At 43.3% G+C, this 18415-nt stretch overlaps 1 protein-coding gene across 1 annotated transcript; it reads left to right on the top strand.

The window, feature by feature from the left end:
• The first annotated feature begins 2149 nt into the window (after positions 1-2149).
• Positions 2150-4452, top strand: LOC106369807 (meiosis-specific protein ASY2-like). Its single transcript, XM_048737390.1, has 6 exons — positions 2150-2206; positions 2258-2873; positions 2950-3053; positions 3162-3537; positions 3650-3759; positions 3829-4452. Exons 1-6 carry the CDS (start codon positions 2150-2152, stop codon positions 4450-4452), a joined length of 1887 nt encoding a protein of 628 aa, XP_048593347.1.
• The last annotated feature ends 13963 nt before the right edge of the window (positions 4453-18415 follow it).

Raw genomic sequence — 18415 nt, 5'->3', positions numbered from 1 at the left:
CGTTAGAGAGAGACTTTCGGCACAAGTCTCTGGTACCCTTAATCGCGAAGTCACCTTGAGGATATTCCTCCCACAACCGAAGCTTCCAGGATCTTTTTGTTTGGCTTCTGCTACGTACCCTCCCTTCCCATCGAATGAAGCACTACTTCGAACTTGAAGGGTATTTTGGTCTTCTTGCAGATTTTTCTTCAACCTGGCTCTGATACCATTTGTTAGGCTTTTTCAAGCCCATGTCCAACTCTGCGTTGTCCGATTAGTACGATATTGTCTACTTTGGGCCCGGAGGCAAAGCCCGCATGGATTTGGTTTTGGGCTCCTTCCCAAAAGGCCTCGTACTAATCAGAGTTGGACATCCTTTTATATACTAGACATTATTTGTCTAGACTTCCCATGTGGGACTTTGTTTGCATTCACAACAAACCTCCTCTCAAACCAAGTACCACATTGAACCCTTGGTTTCCAACCTTTAGCGAAACCTGGTACACATCTTGTACCGCCGTAATCACTAACGGGACTCTTCATCTAACCCTAGTTACAATAATAGGATTTATCCACCTAACCTTTGCAGCACCATTAGGACATTCACCACCTAATCCTTGCTGCACCATTAAGAATATCCACCTAATCTTGTATCGTCGTTAGAGAGAGACTTTCGGCACAAGTCCCTGGTACCCTTAATCGCGAAGTCACCTTGAGGATATTCCTCCCACAACCGAAGCTTCCAGGATCTTTTTGTTTGGCTTCTGCTACGTACCCTCCCTTCCCATCGAAGGAAGCACTACTTCGAACTTGAAGGGTATTTTGGTCTTCTTGCAGATTTTTCGTCAACCTGGCTATGATACCATTTGTTAGGCTTTTTCAAGCCCATGTCCAACTCTGCGTTGTCCGATTAGTACAATATTGTCTACTTTGGGCCTGGAGGCAAAGCCCGCATGGATTTGGTTTTGAGCTCCTTCCCAAAAGGCCTCGTACTAATCAGAGTTGGACATCCTTTTATATACTAGACATTATTTGTCTAGACTTCCCATGTGGGACTTTGTTTGCATTCACAACAAGGAAGAAGAGACAGAATGGTTGAACGTACCATGACTCGAGCAGCCGGGGAAAAATATATCGCGTAGGAAGGGAAATCAATGGTGTTGCTGGCTCTAAAGTTGTAAGCTAAATTAACATCTAAAGAGAATTTTGTGGAGATGAAGCTATAAGGTATAGTTGAATCCTAAATCCGGTAACAGGGATTAAAGACTAAACAAAACTTGTGTGAGATTAAGAAAGGGTCAAAGGTTTCGTTTATTGAAGTGTAACAAAAGCCGAAAGGAAAAGTACAAAGAAGAACTTGTCGTCATAAAGACGAGTTCAGTTTATAACTCTTTCTATTTTACCTCTCTAGCTCTGATCTCTCTCTCCTTTTGATGCATCTATTCATTGAATGCTATCCTCTATTTATATTAGTGTTGATGCACCTTTCTGCTTCGTAGTGGTTGTGTGTCAGAGAGTTGGTGCGTTCATTATCGCCCTATTACTTGCGTAGGTTTCTTGTCTACGATCGGTGGTTGGTGCAGCCTACGCATCGTAGGCTCCTGTTCCTTGCGTGTCACCGCAGAGGTTCGTTTCTTGAGATGGGCCTTTCTGGGGTTTCCTCCATTTTATCCAACTCGCGAATGGGCCGACGGCCCATCCTCCAACAATAGCGCCCCCCCCCCCCCCAAGAGTCTGGCGCGTGGATTTGCGTCAGGCGTTTTCATTACAGTTTTTGAGCGAGTTGGGTAGGTGCACACGCTTCAAACACATGTTGGACTTGGAACGGTTTTCTTTTCTCGTGGGTTGGGTCCGTTTTAGTGAACTGCCGATTTCATTATCTGGAAACCCTTCAGTTACATCGATAGACATCGGAGCCTGTCATTCTGTCGTCCTGCTCTCCCTATTGTCTCCTTCTCCCCATTCATTGCTTCGTTGCTCCGATTTTGCTGCCTTCTTTGCTTTTAAAAAGGTACCCTCTTCTCCTTACTTCTCTAGTCTCATTGTTTCTCTTTGTTCATAGCGTTTCTGTTTTTCTTGCTCGTTCATTCTCATCACCGTTTCGCCGTTCTCTTGGATCTACTTTCTCGCGATGGATGATAGTCTCGAGTCGCTAGTTAGGACCCCCTAAATGGCGGATGTTGAGGATCTTCTTCGTACTGCATCGGCTCCTGCTCCTCCAGCGATGGCTTCTGCTTCTTAGGCGACAACTTCTTCAGTCGTGGAACCTGATGGCCAGGTTGATTCCGCTGGTGATCCGTTGTCCCCTACCCTCGATGGTAATTCTGGGGACGACTCTGACAAGGAAGACTCCGCTGATGATCCTGCTGAGGGTAATCAAAGGTTTGTGGGGTCTTCATTACTAACTGAAGACGCCTTAAGGCGTATGTGGAAGAAATGCGGCTTTTCTCAAGAGATCGAAGCTCAGGTTCTGCTGGAAAAGGAGAGACCATGGTCAGCGCCTCCGGGTTGGGTGTGTTTGTATAGTTTATATTTTCTTCAATCGCGGTTGTGGTTTCCTCTTCCTCGTTTGCTGACTTCGTACGCTGTGAAGCGTGATGTGGCTATCTCTCAAATGTCTCCGGCTGATATTCGTAATATGGTGATTGCCTTGGTTCTTGGTGCGGAAGTTGATGTCGATGTTGACGTCGAGTTCTTCAAGATGATTTCCCAGATGAACTTTATTACGGATGAGACGTTTTCTGTTAGTATCAAGGCCCGCTGTCGCCTTATGGATGGTCGGGGACCGTCTAAAGTCGATGGCTGGCAGCGGAAGTATTTCTTTATACATATTAGTCCTGCTTCCGTGCTTAATTCTTCTGCGGTCTTTAGGACCGAGTGGAATCCTCAGCCTGGTAATTTTTTATTTATCTTCTGGCTCTTTTTGTTTCTGACGTCTATCTTGCTGATATGTTGTTGTTGTCTTTTTAGTGGCACACGGGAAGCATTGGCCTCTTCCATCATGGGGGAACAATCGTTTACAACGGGTTCTTGGCTCTGGGAGGATTTCTTGGGGTGATTTCAGCGTCGAGCGGGTTTGTCGGAGCATTCCTCGTATTAACTCTGGTTAGTTCGGTGATTTCTGTAACGATTTGTTTAGTCTTGATTCGTTCGGCATCTTAATATCTTTGATCACTTTTTAGTTTCCCGGGGAGCTGGTCCTGGTCCTTCCACAGCTGCTGGGCCTTCGAAGAGGAAGAGAGACGCTTCGCCCGGTAGGAGGATGGGAAAGGTTAAGAGGGATATTCCTGTGTACTCCGGCCGCTGTCATCAAGGGGCCGGCTTCCGGTCTTTCTCTGGTGAACCCAAAAGGGGGCACGTCTTCTTTTCCTTCGATTCCAACCCCGATTGTCACCATCTCTGCCGCTCCTTTTGTTGATCCTTCTACCTCCGTTGTTCATCCATCTCCTGACAAAGCGATGGGTGATCGCGAGCTAGTACCGGTGGTCGATTCTTCTCATCTCGGTGTTCCGGCGTCGTCTTTACTTGCAGCTTCCTCTTGTCCTGATGTCTTAGTTGGTGGGAATTCGGGCGCCATTTAGCGGGCTGCACGCGGTGTTTCCAAGAAAATAAAAGAAGGAAGGCCGTTTACTTTTTGACAATCCTGATTCTTCTTCGGTGACACCTGAAGATTGTGCACAGTTTCTTCGTAGCTTCCGTTTGTCGTCCAGTTCTATGCCGGCTCTGGAAAATTTTGTTTTTTCCTGGGAATACGTTGAATGGGCTTCATATGAGGCTCAGGTATTTCCTGTTGCTCTCTTCTTTCTTTGTTCCTCTGTTCGTTTCTTACTGCGGGTTTTCCTTTTGTAGTCAAAAATTCGGGGGAATCATCTGCTGGGGCTGTACGAACGGAAATACAAGCGTCTTTTTGACGATCTTAAGCTGGAGCGCCGCCTCTTGGTCGAAGAAAAGGACAAATCATCTAGTATTTCTTTGTCTTTGAAGGCTTCAGAAGAGGGTTCGTCAAAGTTTGAAGCCGAGAATCGGGACCTGAGAGTCGAGGTTGAATGCCTTAAAGGTGATGCCGCTGAGCGGGATCGCCATGAGAAGGGGTTGTTATCCCAGAAGTCAGCTTTGGAGGTGGAGGTCGCGCGTCTGAACGAATCCCGTACAGAGCTGATAGAATCGGAGAGACGTCGCGTTGAATCGGTTATGTCTGCTCGCTTCGGCGATTTTGTGAAGAAGGTGAGGAAGTACTTGTCTGATCGGGATGTTGTTCTTCCTCAGGTTTTGGACGAGACTCAACTATTGGATGTCATCAGTTGCCTTAAGTTGTTTATCGAAGAGGGAATTCCTATTCCCGCAGAGAAGCTGGCTGAGAATGAGCAAGCCTTGTTGGTACAGTCGGCTGCCTTGGATCAGATGGACGTGCTTGACTTGGAGCTGACTGACCTTCCGTCCTTTTCTTTGGATGAAGACTTGACGGTCGACTGATCTTTGTTGTCTTTCTCTTTTTGAATTAGTATATGTAAGACTTTAAAAGATTCTGAAGAAGTTTCTTATCTTTGATTGCTTCCGGGTTGTTCGACTTTTTCATGCCTCTAGCTGTATGACTTGCTTCGAAGAGGTGCGTGATTTTTCTACGCCTTGAGTCGTTACGCTTCTGATTGTGTTGGGTCATTGTTTCTTTTCGACCGTTGATGATTCTTTATCTTCTATTAACGCATGTTAAATGTTTAGAGTTTGAAGGATAAAAAGTCTCTTTTCTTTGCTTTGGCCGCGTCCTTTTCTGTTTTTTTTTGGGGTGTGTTCCTGCGGCCTTCTTCGTACGACATGGATTTGTGTTCCTATTTTACGGGCGAGGTTTGATTTTAAATCTTTTCGATCATTGATTCGTGCGAGTCTACTCTCGGCTTTTGTTTTTCCTTCCAGGCGGGGGAGGGGGGGGACTTGGCCTGGCTTACCCCATGCAAGGTAGGACCGAGATAAGTCCGTGAGCAAGCTCGACGCGGCTTATCCGATCGCCGACCCGTGCGAGTATGGCCTCGGCTTCTCTGTTGGGTCGGGGTTTTTAGGCCCTTCACAGAGAGTGTTTCTTCTTTAGGCGGAGGGCGGGACTTGGACCAGCTTACCCCCTGTAAGGTAGGACCGAGATAAGTGCTTGAGCAAGCTCGACGCGGCTTATCCGATCGCTGACCCGTGCGAGTCTAGCCTCGGCTTCGTTGTTGGGTAGGGGTTTTTATGCCCTTCGCCGAGAGCGTTTCTTCTTTAGGTGGTATTGTGACTGCACCCTTTTCGTGGGTTGCCTACGGTACCCCGGGGGGATAAAGCTATACGTAGTTCATATGAAATTTTTTTTTTAGCTTCCTTTTGAGCTCGGGGGCTAAGCGTTTTCGTTGGTGATTCTTATTCCGCGAGCTCGGGTCGAGCTTGTTTTGGCGCCTTTATAGTTGGTGGTGTTGGAAGCTTCTTTCGTTGAGTCTTTCTTTGATGGTGATGCGGTTTTTTAGTTCTTTGTGTCTGAGAGATGTTTCCCTCTTCTTTCTCTGTTGGGGATTTTATCTCGTTCTAGGGTTTTCAGTTATTTTTTCCGATTGTGACGTGTTTGATTTCGGTACCTTTTTCGGATGCTTTCTTTCGTCATCAGAGTTTCTTCTTTAGTTTTCTTTCGTGATCGTCTGGTCGTCCCTTTGGTTCCCTTGTCTCCCATTCCGTTACGAAGCACACTCTAGATGCGCTCTGGCTCCCTTTTACCGTGCATACCCCGTCTGGCAGCGGGATCTTTATGCACTGGTGGTAAGTCGATGGTATTTCCTTCATGGAGTGAATCCAAGGTGTTCCGAAGATCGCGTTGTAGATGGTTGGTGTATATATTATCGTGAATTTTACCGTTTTGCGCATGTTTCCCACGGACACTGGAAGCTTGACAGTTCCTTCTGACATGGTGGTGTCTCACACGTAGCTGACCAAGGGTTTCTTTTGCTTTCATCTACTTCCATCTTTCTCAGCGTTTTTCTGAAGATTACGTCGATGGAGCTTCCGGTGTCCACTAGAATTCGAGATACTTCGCAGTCGGCGATAGTTAGTGTGAAAACCACGGGGTCGTTGTGCGGGGCGTCTAATCCCGTGGAATCTTGGTTATTGAAGGTGATCGGGAGGTGCTTGATTTGGCTGTTGGTGGTATTGTCCCCAGCCGCTCTTGATCCTTCAGTAGTTACGGCTACTCTCGGTAGTTGGGGGGATCCTCTCATTATTATGTTGATTCGTCTTCTTGGCGGAGGGGGGAGGTTGTCTTCTCTTCGTTCCTCTGCTCGTTCCCTTTTTGGAGATTTTATCTCCGTGCGGTTTTCATTTTTTATTTCGCGCTCCGTACGGGTTGGTTCTCTCTTAGGTGACGTCCTTCGGTAATTATCCCTTCGATTTTCAGCGTCGGCTATGGTTCCCTCGTTGTCTGATGATTTGATTTCGCCCCTCTGGTATTTCCTGAGTAGGTACTCTTGCAAATGCCTACACTCCATCGTTGAGTGTTCGTTTCTTTTGTGGAACTCGCAGTACCTTGTTGGGTCGTCTTATCTGGACCAATTATTCCACGGTTGCCTTGATGGTCGTTGTGCATCGCTTACATGGAAATTTTGCGCCTTTCGATCTCCTTCTTCCTTCTTTCGTTTGCCTTCTGATCGATGTCGCGACTCACGGCATTCTTCTTTCGCCTTGTCTTTTGTTACAATTGTTTTGATGGTCGAGTGTTTTTTGGCCATGGCCTCCTTATCTTCCTCTAGTTCGATGAACAGGTTCGATCAGTGCAGTGCGTCTGTGTTTGTTTATTTTGAGGTCCTCACGCAACTTTGACTCGTACCATAACGCTTTGATCAGGGCCGAGATAACTATTTTATCTGGTACCTTCATGCGGGATACTATTGTTTTGAATCTTCCAATGAAGCTTCTGAGGGATTCGGTTCGTTCTTGGGAGAGGGTATAGAGATCTGCCTCTGATGCCCCGTTTTCGATGTATATCGAATAGTGTTTGAGGAAGGCTATAGATAATTCCTGGTAGCTATCGATTGAGCCCGATTCAAGTCTTGAAAACCAACTTAGGGCCTGCCCGCTGAGGTTCTCCACGAAGAGCTGGCAATATACGGCGTCCTTTTCTTCTGGGGTGAAGTTGGTTCGTCTCATAGCTATGGTGAACGCGATTGGCTTGTTGTATATTATGCTTTATTGGTGAACGGGATCTGAGTTTCCATCGTAAGTTGGGAATCTTATTTTTCCTACGTGCTTTATTGGCTTGTTGTATTTTTACGGTGAATTGGGAGTTTTGGGTTTCTTTTAGCACGCGGTCTATCCGTGGAGCTGCGCTTGTGGCATGATGTACGTGGGAATTTATGTCCTTCAGGGTCGCTTGTAATTCCTTTATTGCATTGTCTCGATCTGCATCCTCCAGGCTGTTTTGGTCTTGGTCAGGGGCCGGCATCGTTTGCTTCTGCGCTGGTGTTTCTGAGTCTCTGAAGAGGTTTCTTTGAATTTGGGCTGCAAGTTCCGCGAGTATGCGTCTGGTGCGTCGCTGATCGGCTTGTTCTTCTTCTTGCTCTTGAGCGAGGTCCGAGTCGTGATTGTCACTTTTTGCCTTTGCGCGGGTGAGGTCGTCTACTTTCTCAACCAGAGACTGGAGTATTGCCGCCAGATCGGCGTTTGGTGCGTTTCTTTCTTCCGGATGTTGGGGGTTCCAGCGGACGTTTGGTCGTTTGGATATGGAGTGCTGAATCTTGTGTTTGCTCAGCGGGATGATTCGTTCGCGCCGTGGAGGGTGTCATCGCCGAGGCGTTTTTGCGGTTGAAAGCATGGCGTCGATGGCGGTGTTAGTAGGGGGACGCGTACTTCCGGGGTTCGTTTGGCTGCTTTTCCCGGTCTCGGTTGAGCCGTCGGTCGTCGTGTTTGAGGGCTGTCGCTCGCCAGTTTTTGAGGGTGGACCCCCGGATGTAGAGGACATTGCGTTAGTTGTTCGGGCGTTTTGCGCACTTCGTGCGTCATAAGCCTTTTAAGCCTCACAGTGGGCACCAATTGTTGAATCGTAAATTCGGTAACAGGGATTAAAGACTAAACAAAACTTGAGTGAGATTAAGAAAGGGCCAAAGGTTTCGTTTATTGAAGTGTTTAACAAAAGCCGAAAGGAAAAGTACAAAGAAGAACTCGTCGTCGTAAAGACGAGTTCAGTTTATAACTCTTTCTATTTTATCTCTCTAGCTCTGATCTCTCTCTCCTTTTTTTACCTCTCTTCATTGAATGTTCTCCTCTATTTATAATAGTTTTGATTCACCTTTCCGCTTCATAGTGGTTGTGTGTCAGAGAGTTGGTGCGGCGCTCATTATCGCCTATTACTTGCGTAGGTTTCTTGTCTACGATCGGTGGTTGGTGCAGCCTACGCATCGTAGGCTCCTGTTCCTTGCGTGTCACCGCAGAGGTTCGTTTCTTGAGATGGGCCTTTCTGGGGCTTCCTCCATTTTATCCAACTCGCGAATAGGCCGACAGCCCATCCTCCAACAGTATAGGGGATAAATCGTCGAATTTTGTGAGTCTCAATAGAATTGATTTTAAAGATCTTCAATTGTGGGAACCGAAATTCGCACTGTCGATTTACGTTTAAATTAGGAAACTAAGAAAAACCCTAATTTCCCAGAGGTCCCGGATCTCTGCGAGAGCCAACGACAAGTGACCAAATATATGCAAAAATCGTGAAAAGATAACAAACGAGTTTAGAGAAAACAGTAGATCTTATTTCGAGTCTGCGTAAGAGCGTTGCGATCATTACAAGAGATCATAAAAGCTTTGGCCGCAAAGGCTGTCAGTGAGTTACCTAGTTCTGGCAGCCTAAAAGCTCAAACCTAGTTAAGTCGCAGCTCGATAACAAAAGACGAAAAAGATACAGAAAAGGTTTTTGATTGATTTCGGACTGAACCTTGTTAAAGGCTGCCTACGTACCCCTTTCGAAGATCAAGCCGAACGTAGTTCAATTGATAGAGCTGGACAAGAGATCGAACTGCATGGGCGAGTTCGTCTAGTAATTGAGTGCCAAACATAGAAACCGAACTTGTCAAGAATAAAGCCTAAAGTTTCTAAGTGCAAAGAATTCCGAATCTAAAAAGTTCTCTCCCATGCTCCTTGACTAGGACTCCTTATATACTAGCTCCAAGGTCAGTTTACGCTTTTACTCTTCTGCCCTTAAGCCGTCATAGCATAAAAATGGAGATATTCCATTTTTCCCGATTTTCACAATTATCTTCAAAACTTTCGTATTTATCCGCGGAAACTTGACATTTATCCTTCCTTGTGGACCAAACGTAAACCGTGATGTGGTTTACGGGCTTTTGGTTAAGAAATCGCAGGATGGGCCTCGAGTCGTGTTTTAGGTCCCTTTGGGCAGTCTTCCGACTCGAAGCGTTTACTACGATTTCTTTCGACAAAGAACGAACTTTCCGCGGTTTCTAATCCGCGAAGTTTGATCGATGATTTAGAATAGCGGAAAACATAGACTGAGCTCGCTACGGTCTTCGGGAGATAGCATTTGAAGGTTTGACGAGAATGCATGGACTGGTGTCGTACCGATGTTCGGAAGAGCTCGGTCGCAACGCAGCGACCAAACTTTGGCTCGAGCCCGGTCGCTACGTAGCGACCGAGCAGAACGAGCGCTCGGTCGCTACGTAGCGACCGGGCTTGGCCGAGCTCGGTCGCTATGTAGCGACCGAGCTTGGCTTGAGCTTGGTCGCCGCGTATCGATCGAGCTTGGCTTGTCGGCGGTCTGATTTCCATACTCGAGCTTGTCCGCCGCCGATTTGGATACATGTCCGTTGCCTTCGGACAATCGGTATTTAGCGGTTCAATTGAGATTTGGACGAGATTTTACTGCAAGGCTCTTCGTAAAGATATCTTTACGAATGTTACTTTTCGTAAAAACGTTTATGTTGATTTTTACGGACTTTCAGACATTGATTCCGTCGTGACCGATTTTGACCCCAACAGTTAGCCCCCCAGCTCGTTAGAACCATGAGCTTCTAGCGAGTGGCTTGGCAAGTTAGGCAAGTTAGGTGAGTTAGGCGGAATTAATGGTTGAAAAGGTCTGTGGTAAGTGATCTTCTCGCCCTCCTAAAAGTAGAAAACGCGATAAGATTGGGGCTGCGCCTTATGACGGCTGCCTACATACCCTTGTTGAAGGGATCAAGCCTTTCGTAGTTCGTCTTGGAGTTAAGGTTCTTATGACTAGTTTTCCAGTGGGACCTTATGGTCTAGTTTTTATGTAGCGGTTATAAGGCGTGTTGCTGCCGATATCATTTTGTATGGGTGTAGAGGGAAGACTACGAGTTGTCATCTCGTAATCTAACTCTGTGTGAACTGCTATATTTGTGATCTGTTTCGAGAGTTTTCCGCAGTGTGTATTCTTGCGGGATTTTCTGAAGACGTTCGAATATTGGGAAAGAGACAAATTTTAGGATCTCGTATCAGGGTGTTTGATACTATGCCTAGAGATGTTAGAGACCAGTGCGCTGGGTTTAGGGCAAGACCTAGGTTTACTCCTGGTTTTAGAGGGTGCGATGACTAATTCGACTTACGTATCCCGTTTCAGTTTCATCCTGATTCCATACCGATTTAAAGTCCGCGATAGGTTCTCGGCTTATACAACTTGTATGGTAGGAACCGAGCATCTCTCCAAGGACAATTTTTAAGCCTCCTGGAAGTGCTGACCAAAAATTTTGGGTTTCTTTTATAGCGCTATTATCCTTGTGTCGGATGTACGAGAGTCATCTCTACGAGATGGCTAAGTCTGTTTAGGACGTTGAGAGTTTGTTGTTATCAGCAACAAACTTAATGGTAAAAAATACCATTTCGAGTCTTCGCGAAGAATATTTTTTGAGAAGATGTTAGTGCGTATGACTATCTGGTCTTCCATGAAGGTGTTTTTATCGAGGAAGGAAATTTCGTCGAAGAACTAATCTTCAGGCGTCTGCGACGTCTCGCGATGCTGAAGATTTGTTATTCTTTCGTATGCCACGTTTCGTGCTTGAAATGTTCGCGGGCTTGAAGATATTTCGCGATGTTGCAAGGGTTTAGTCTTAGCCATGCGTTTGAAAAACATTCTAGTTTGACTACGAATGTTCGCAGCCAAAATTGTTGTTCATGTTTGGATGCTAATAGTTTTATTTGTGATCGAGGAATTATGACTGAGGTGTCGTGTAAATTTGTCCATGGGAACAAGCGTTTTCCTTCATAGTGCTTTGTGAAGTGTTGGCCTTCCGAGATGTATTTCGTGCATTTTTTAGGATGTTTCGTATAGCCCTAGAAGCTTTGTTACGAATTTTTCCTTACATGCCGCGTATTATGGTTAAAACGTTGCGGGCTTAAAGTGAATTGTGGAGCGTATTGAACTTGGTCAATTTTCAAAAAGTTTAGATTTTCCGTTAACCGTTTGGTTGTTAGGACTTAGTTTCGTTACGAAGAATTTATCATATGATTTCCGAGTGTGGGATATACGATAATTTATCATATCATATAACCGATTTTACGAAGGTCGTAAATCAGTGATATGTATACATACGTCAAAGTAGCATTATTTCTACGGGTTTTAATAGAAACGTTCTCGCTGTGATTTTGATCTTAGGTGAAAGTTGCTTGGAGTTACTCATGGAGTGTTACCGAAGTTTATTTCAATACGATCTAGTCGCAGAACGTTTTTCATAGGTTTTTCGAGAGGATTCTCATGACACATTCGTTTCTTGAATGAATTGGTCAACCAGAGGTGGATCTAGCTAACCATCGGGAGGAAAGTGCTCTTTTTAATGTGCACGATGCTACATCTATTCTCGAGTTTTCTTCGTCGCAAATGTTTTTGATGCTTTTCCGTGACTTACTTGGTACAACGGAAACTGAAATAAATGTTTTGATGATTGAAGATTTCTCGTAGAAGTTTTTAAAACGAAACTGGCTTTCTGAAGCCGGAAAAGGCTTCAATACTTTGGCTAATCGTCGAGTTTCAGTTTGATATTGGTACAAGTTTTCTGTACGCATGATTGCTACAAGAAATGATGTATAGTTTTTGAGATTATGTTCATGATCGTCTGGATATGTTGCTAGCGTTTAGGCGAATATTAAGATTGTCGTTTGCCTATTCTTGACGATTTGCAGAAGTTTTTGAAGTTTGGGAGTATACGAGTATAGTATATGTACCTACTCCCCTTTTTTTTTTTTTTACGAAAGAAAAAGGTTGAACCGATACTTTGAAGGGTTGTGTACGTTTCCTCTTCTGATGTTTGGAATGATCGATAATTCAGGACGATTTATAGATGACGCTTGGACTGTGATTTGGTAGTTTCCACGTTGACGACTTGGGATATGTCGGTTCCGAGAAAATTGCCAGAAATGAATCGGTTTTAAGACGACGTTCATGTCTCTAACTTTTTCTCTCTTTAGGAAGCGAGCTTGATATGCGTGGCGATCGTTTCTCGACTTTCGGAGAGTTTAGATCGGTTTGCAAGATCTGGATGAACAATTATGGAACAATATATCGAGACAGGAAAAATCGCTTTAAAACTTAGTTCGCTAGACTATCCGCCTAGGTTTTACGTTCCCTAAAGTTCTATGGCAGCCTCAAAGTAATTTCCTACGAAAATTCCAAGTCTGATTTGAAAAATTTCAAGTCAGAAATACCTTAGTTCTCTCGAAGATGCAGTTTTGTCTCTTCTCAGTTTTGCTTGCTCATTTCCCTTTCCTCTTCTCGTGTATGTTCGCCATTTCCGATATTGGTGTTTATCCTTTGAAACTTGACATTTATCTTCCGAACTTGACTGTTATCTTCTCCTTAGATAAGACGTCGACTTTTGTAAAAAGGTTCAATGTAATCGTATAGTTAAGGCGGCTAAGATGTTAAGTTAACCGCTGCCGTTTTATACGATTAATCTGAATCCATGCGAGAAAACAAGTCTTTGCGGGTTTTTTTATCGTAAAGTTTCAATGGTAACTTCGATAGAAACAAGAGACGTTTCGATCGAGATTTGAAGGAGAATACAAAGCTGGAGGTAAGGGCGAGTAGGAGCAAGCGAAGGAGTTTAGACGAGTCTTATTTGTTTTTGTCGTAAAATCTCGATGGAAACTCCGATTGAGGCGAAACGAAAAGCGTTTCGATCGGGATTCAAAAGAGAACATAAAGGAGGAGCTTTTTGAAGCCTGAAAGGTCGCAATTTAGCGAGCTGGGGTCTGACAGGTCGCTACGTAGCGAGTGGAAGCAAGCCAGGAAGAGTCCTACTTGTTTTCGTCGTAAAATCTCAACAGAAACTCCGATTGAGACGAAACGAAAAGAGTTTCGATGAGAATTCAAAAGAGAAACCAAAGGAGGTCCTTTCTGAGGCCTAACAGGTCGCTACGTAGCGACTGACGGTCTGACAGGTCGCTACGTAGCGAGTGGAAGCAAGCCAAGAAGAGTCCTACTTGTTTTCGTCGTAAAACCTCAATGGAAACTCCGATTGAGACGAAACGAAAAGCGTTTCGATGAGGATTCAAAAGAGAACCCAAAGGAGGACCTTTCTGAGGCCTTACAGATCGCTACACAGCGACTGACGGCCTGACAGGTCGCTACGTAGCGAGTGGAAGCAAGCCAAGAAGAGTCCTACTTGTTTTCGTCGTAAAATCTCAACGGAAACTCCGATTGAGACGAAACGAAAAGCGTCTCGATGAGGATTCAAAAGAGAACTCAAAGTAGGACCTTTCTGAGGTCTTACAGATCGCTACGTAGCGACTGACGGCCTGACAGGTCGCTACGTAGCGAGTGGAAGCAAGCCAAGAAGAGTCCTACATGTTTTCGTCGTAAAATCTCCACGGAAACTCCGATTGAGACGAAACGAAAAGCGTTTCGATGAGGATTCAAAAGAGAACCCAAAGGAGGACCTTTCTGAGGCCTTACAGGTCGCTATGTGGCGACTGACGGTCTGACAGGTTGCTACGTAGCGAGTGGAAGCAAGCCAAGAAGAGTCCTACTTGTTTTCGTCGTAAAATCTCAACGGAAACTCCGATTGAGACGAAACGAAAAGCGTGGCGATGAGGATTCACAAGAGAACCCAGAGGAGGCCTTACCGGTCGCTACGTAGCGAGTGGAGAGTTGGCTTGAGCTCGGTCGCTACGTAGCGACCGAGCAGTGTGTGTGCTCGGTCGCTACTTAGCGACCGAGCAGTGTGTGTGCTCGGTCGCACACGTTGCTCGGTCGCTATGTAGCGACCTAGCAGTGTGCGTGCTCGGTCGCTACGTAGCGACCGAGCAGTGTGCGTTGTCGGTCGCTACGTAGCGACCGAGCAGTGTGCGTGCTCGGTCGCTACGTAGCGACCGAGCAGTGTGCGTGCTCGGTCTCTACGTAGCGACCGAGCAGTGTGCGTGCTCGGTCGCTACATAGCGACCGAGCAGTGTGCGTGCTCGGTCGTTACGTAGCGACCGAGCAGTGTGCGTGCTCGGTCGCTACGTAGCGACCGAGCAGTGTGCATGCTCGGTCGCTACGTAGCGACCGAGCCGTGTGCGTGCTCGGTCGCTACGTAGCGACCGAGCAGCGTGTGCGTGCTCGATCGCTACGTAGCGACCGAGCAGTGTGTATGCTCGGTCGCTACGTAGCGACCGAGCTGTGTAATCGTTTTGTTGTGTTTCCTTTTTCTGCGATTAACCTAGGGGTTTTTCAGCGGTTTTTGGGAGAACAAGTTTTATCTTTCCGAAATGTTTTCGGAAAACGTGTTTTGGTAAAACCCTTACGCATCGACATTTATTTTGTTCGGTAATGAGCCAAACTTACGGGGTTTGATAAGATTTATCGTTTCCCTTTATGTTTAGAAAGAGAAATCGCGAGCTTGTTTTAGTGCTCTTCCTGTGGCGGAAGGTCGCAGCAAGGCTTTCAATTTTGTTGAACACTACGGCGTTTGTGTAAACGTTGGCCATAGGAGCAGTCAGTGCTGCGAGCTTGTCTTTCATATGTCCAGAAATAGTTTTGATCACACGTTTTGTGGCCATGAGTAAGAGTAATCCGTAACCCCCCCTCCTTCTAGCGCCAAACTGTGGGAACCGAAATTCGCACTGTCGATTTACGTTTAAATTAGGAAAGTAAGAAAAACCTTAATTTCCCAGAGGTCCCGGATCTCTGCGAGAGTCAACGACAAGTGGCCAAATATATGCGGAAATCGTGAAAAGATAACAAACGAGTTTAGAGAAAACAGTAGATCTTATTTCGAGTCTGCGTAAGAGCGTTGCGATCATTACAAGAGATCATAAAAGCTTTGGCCGCATAGGCTGTCAGCGAGTTACCTAGTTCTGGCAGCCTAAAAGCTCAAACCTAGTTGAGTCGCAGCTCGATAACAAAAGACGAAAAAGATACAGAAAATGTTTTTGATTGATTTCGGACTGAACCTTGTTAAAGGCTGCCTACATACCCCTTTCGAGGATCAAGCCGAACGTAGTTCAATTGATAGAGTTGGACAAGAGATCGAACTGCCTGGGCGAGTTCGTCTAGTAATTGAGTGCCAAACATAGAAACCGATCTTGTCAAGAATAAAGCCTAAAGTTTCTAAGTGCAAAGAATTCTGAATCTAAAAAGTTCTCCCCCATGCTCCTCGACTAGGACTCCTTATATACTAGCTCCAATGTCAGTTTACGCTTTTACTCTTCTGCCCTTAAGCCGTCATAGCATAAAAATGGAGATATTCCATTTTTCCCGATTTTCACAATTATCTTCAAAACTTCTGTATTTATCCGCGGAAACTTGACATTTATCCTTCCTTGTGGACCAAACGTAAACCGTGCTGTGGTTTACGGGCTTTTGGTTAAGAAATCGCAGGATGGGCCTCAAGTCGTGTTTTAGGTCCCTTTGGGCCGTCTTCCGACTCGAAGCGTTTACTACGATTTCTTTCGACAAAGAACGAACTTTCCGCGGTTTCTAATCCGCGGAGTTTGATCGATGATTTAGAATAGCGGAAAACATAGACTGAGCTCGCTACGGTCTTCGGGAGATAGCATTTGAAGGTTTGACGAGAATGCATGGACTGGTGTCGTAAGTGTCGTACTGATGTTCGGAAGAGCTCGGTCGCTACGCAGCGACCAAACTTTTGCTCGAGCTTGGTCGCCGCGTATCGATCGAGCTTGGCTTGTCCGCGGTCTGATTTCCATACTCGAGCTTGTCCGCGGCCGATTTGGATACATGTCCGTTGCCTTCGGACAATCGGTATTTAGTGGTTCAATTGAGATTTGGACGAGATTTTACTGCAAGGCTCTTCGTAAAGATATCTTTACGAAGATTACTTTTCGTAAAAACGTTTATGCTGATTTTTACGGACTTTCAGACATTGATTCCGTCGTGACCGATTTTGACCCCAACATCAATTAATTTGTGAAACTCAATCGAATGAATCAACAATTTGCAAGGATTTGTAACGATGAAGACCAAGGGGAAAAACTGGAGACACGACAGATTGCCTGAAAATTAGGTTTGAAGGAGGTAATTCAGAAGCTAGGCTGACGTGGCAAAACGACATTATATGATTGGCAGATTTAATGAGCCACGTGGCATCTTTTGGAAGAAGTATTTTTCTATGATGTGGATGCTCTATGGAGCTTTAAAAGTTTCATTTTATTAGTATATATTTGTTTTTTTAATGGCAAAGCTGTAAATATATGTATTTTTAGAGATTGCATAGACTTGTAGAACACTTTTGCATACGATCAAAAACGTAGGTGGTCCTCTTTGCAAATTAAAACTTAACATGACCTATATCCCTAATTGATAACTTATTCACGATCCATTCTCCAATTTTTTCCCCGTATAGCTGGTTATACCTAGTTACTAGATGATAATATGCGCTCTACGCGGAGTGAATTTTTTTAAAAAAATATTATATTTAAAATTATAAACAATATACATTTTGTTATCAATAACTTTTTTTACATTTGATTAAAGCTGGACATTCGACTACCATTTGGTTTAATTAGGATTCTTGAGGGTTTGGTTAGGTTTGGATCTTTGCGGTTTTGGTTCGGATAACCTATTTAAACTTTTTTCAAAAATTAAAGTTCATATATACTTTAAAGTTTTCAAAATCTAAAAATAAAAATAATAAATAACATTTAAATTTTGAATAATGTATTCAAAAATACTTAAACTTAACAAAAAATTGGTTTAGCTTTAATATTTGGATAGAAATTTGATATATATTTTAAGTATTTTAGGTATTATAAATATCGTTTAGCTATTCTAAACATGTGCTTATAACTATTTGTATATATATCCAAATATTTGGGACAACTTAAAAACAACTTATATATTTTGTATATTCTTTTAGAGATTAGATTTAATAATAATTAATGTATTTAAGTATATAAATCTTGTTCGGATATATTCGGATACCTAAAATATTACGGTTTGGATCGATTTCGATTCTGGTTCTCTATATACAAAAAATTTGAACCCATTCGGATATCTAACCAATTTTAGTTAAGTTCAATACTATTCTTTGGATCGGTCTTGATTCGGTTTTTTGGATTCAGATTTTTTTGCCCAGCCCTATATTTTATTGTGACAAAATTTTAAACGAAAATAATGATGGTTCATATTGATTTCGGGTATGCAACAACTTTTAAACCAAAACACGTTTTGCTATGTATGTGGCCCATTTAGTTAATCATTAAAAAATATTTTAGGCCTATTTAAGAAAAATAATGGGCTGAACGTAAAAAACTTTATCATTTCAGATTGTCAATAGACACTTCCAAATATTCTTTGTTGGTGTTGTGACGAATAGAAAGGGGGTTAGAGTTAGGAAAAAAAATTTGTTGTGCAATCCATGTTCTCGCTAGGTGATTTCAATAACTTCTAAATAAATCTTAGTTGTATCGATCTCTTGTAAGATTTTTGAACAATATTAATTCATAAAATCTTACACTTCCTAGAGTAATCAATTGTTTCTCAATAATATATAGGATATTATAGTATTCACATAAATCAAAACAATACTCTTGTTTATTTACAATATATTTATGGTAAACAAATCAAAATAATCATTTTATTTATTTTATATGGTATATAATTATATTTGAAAGATATTGACATAAATATATAGTATATTTTAATATAAAGATTATTATTGAGACTTCCTACTTATATGGTTTTATTAACATTTGTATATTTGATGTAACAAAAAAAATTAAACCATTAATCTCAAAAAATTTGATGTAGTATTTTTCAATAAAATTTTCAAAATTAAAATATTATGGTCTCAATACTCTTTTTATGCAGATTTGAAAATTAACATATTTATGTATTTTTAAATGGTACATAGTTTAATTTTGATGATATTAATATATATATATTTATTATATTTGACGAATATTTATTAAATGAAAATTCATATTAATTGTATGATCATTTGTATTTTATTATAACAAAAAAAATATG

This window comes from Brassica napus, chromosome A8 (assembly GCF_020379485.1).
Source record: "Brassica napus cultivar Da-Ae chromosome A8, Da-Ae, whole genome shotgun sequence".
NCBI lineage: Eukaryota > Viridiplantae > Streptophyta > Magnoliopsida > Brassicales > Brassicaceae > Brassica > Brassica napus.
This window is presented reverse-complemented; position numbering and strand designations above follow the sequence as displayed.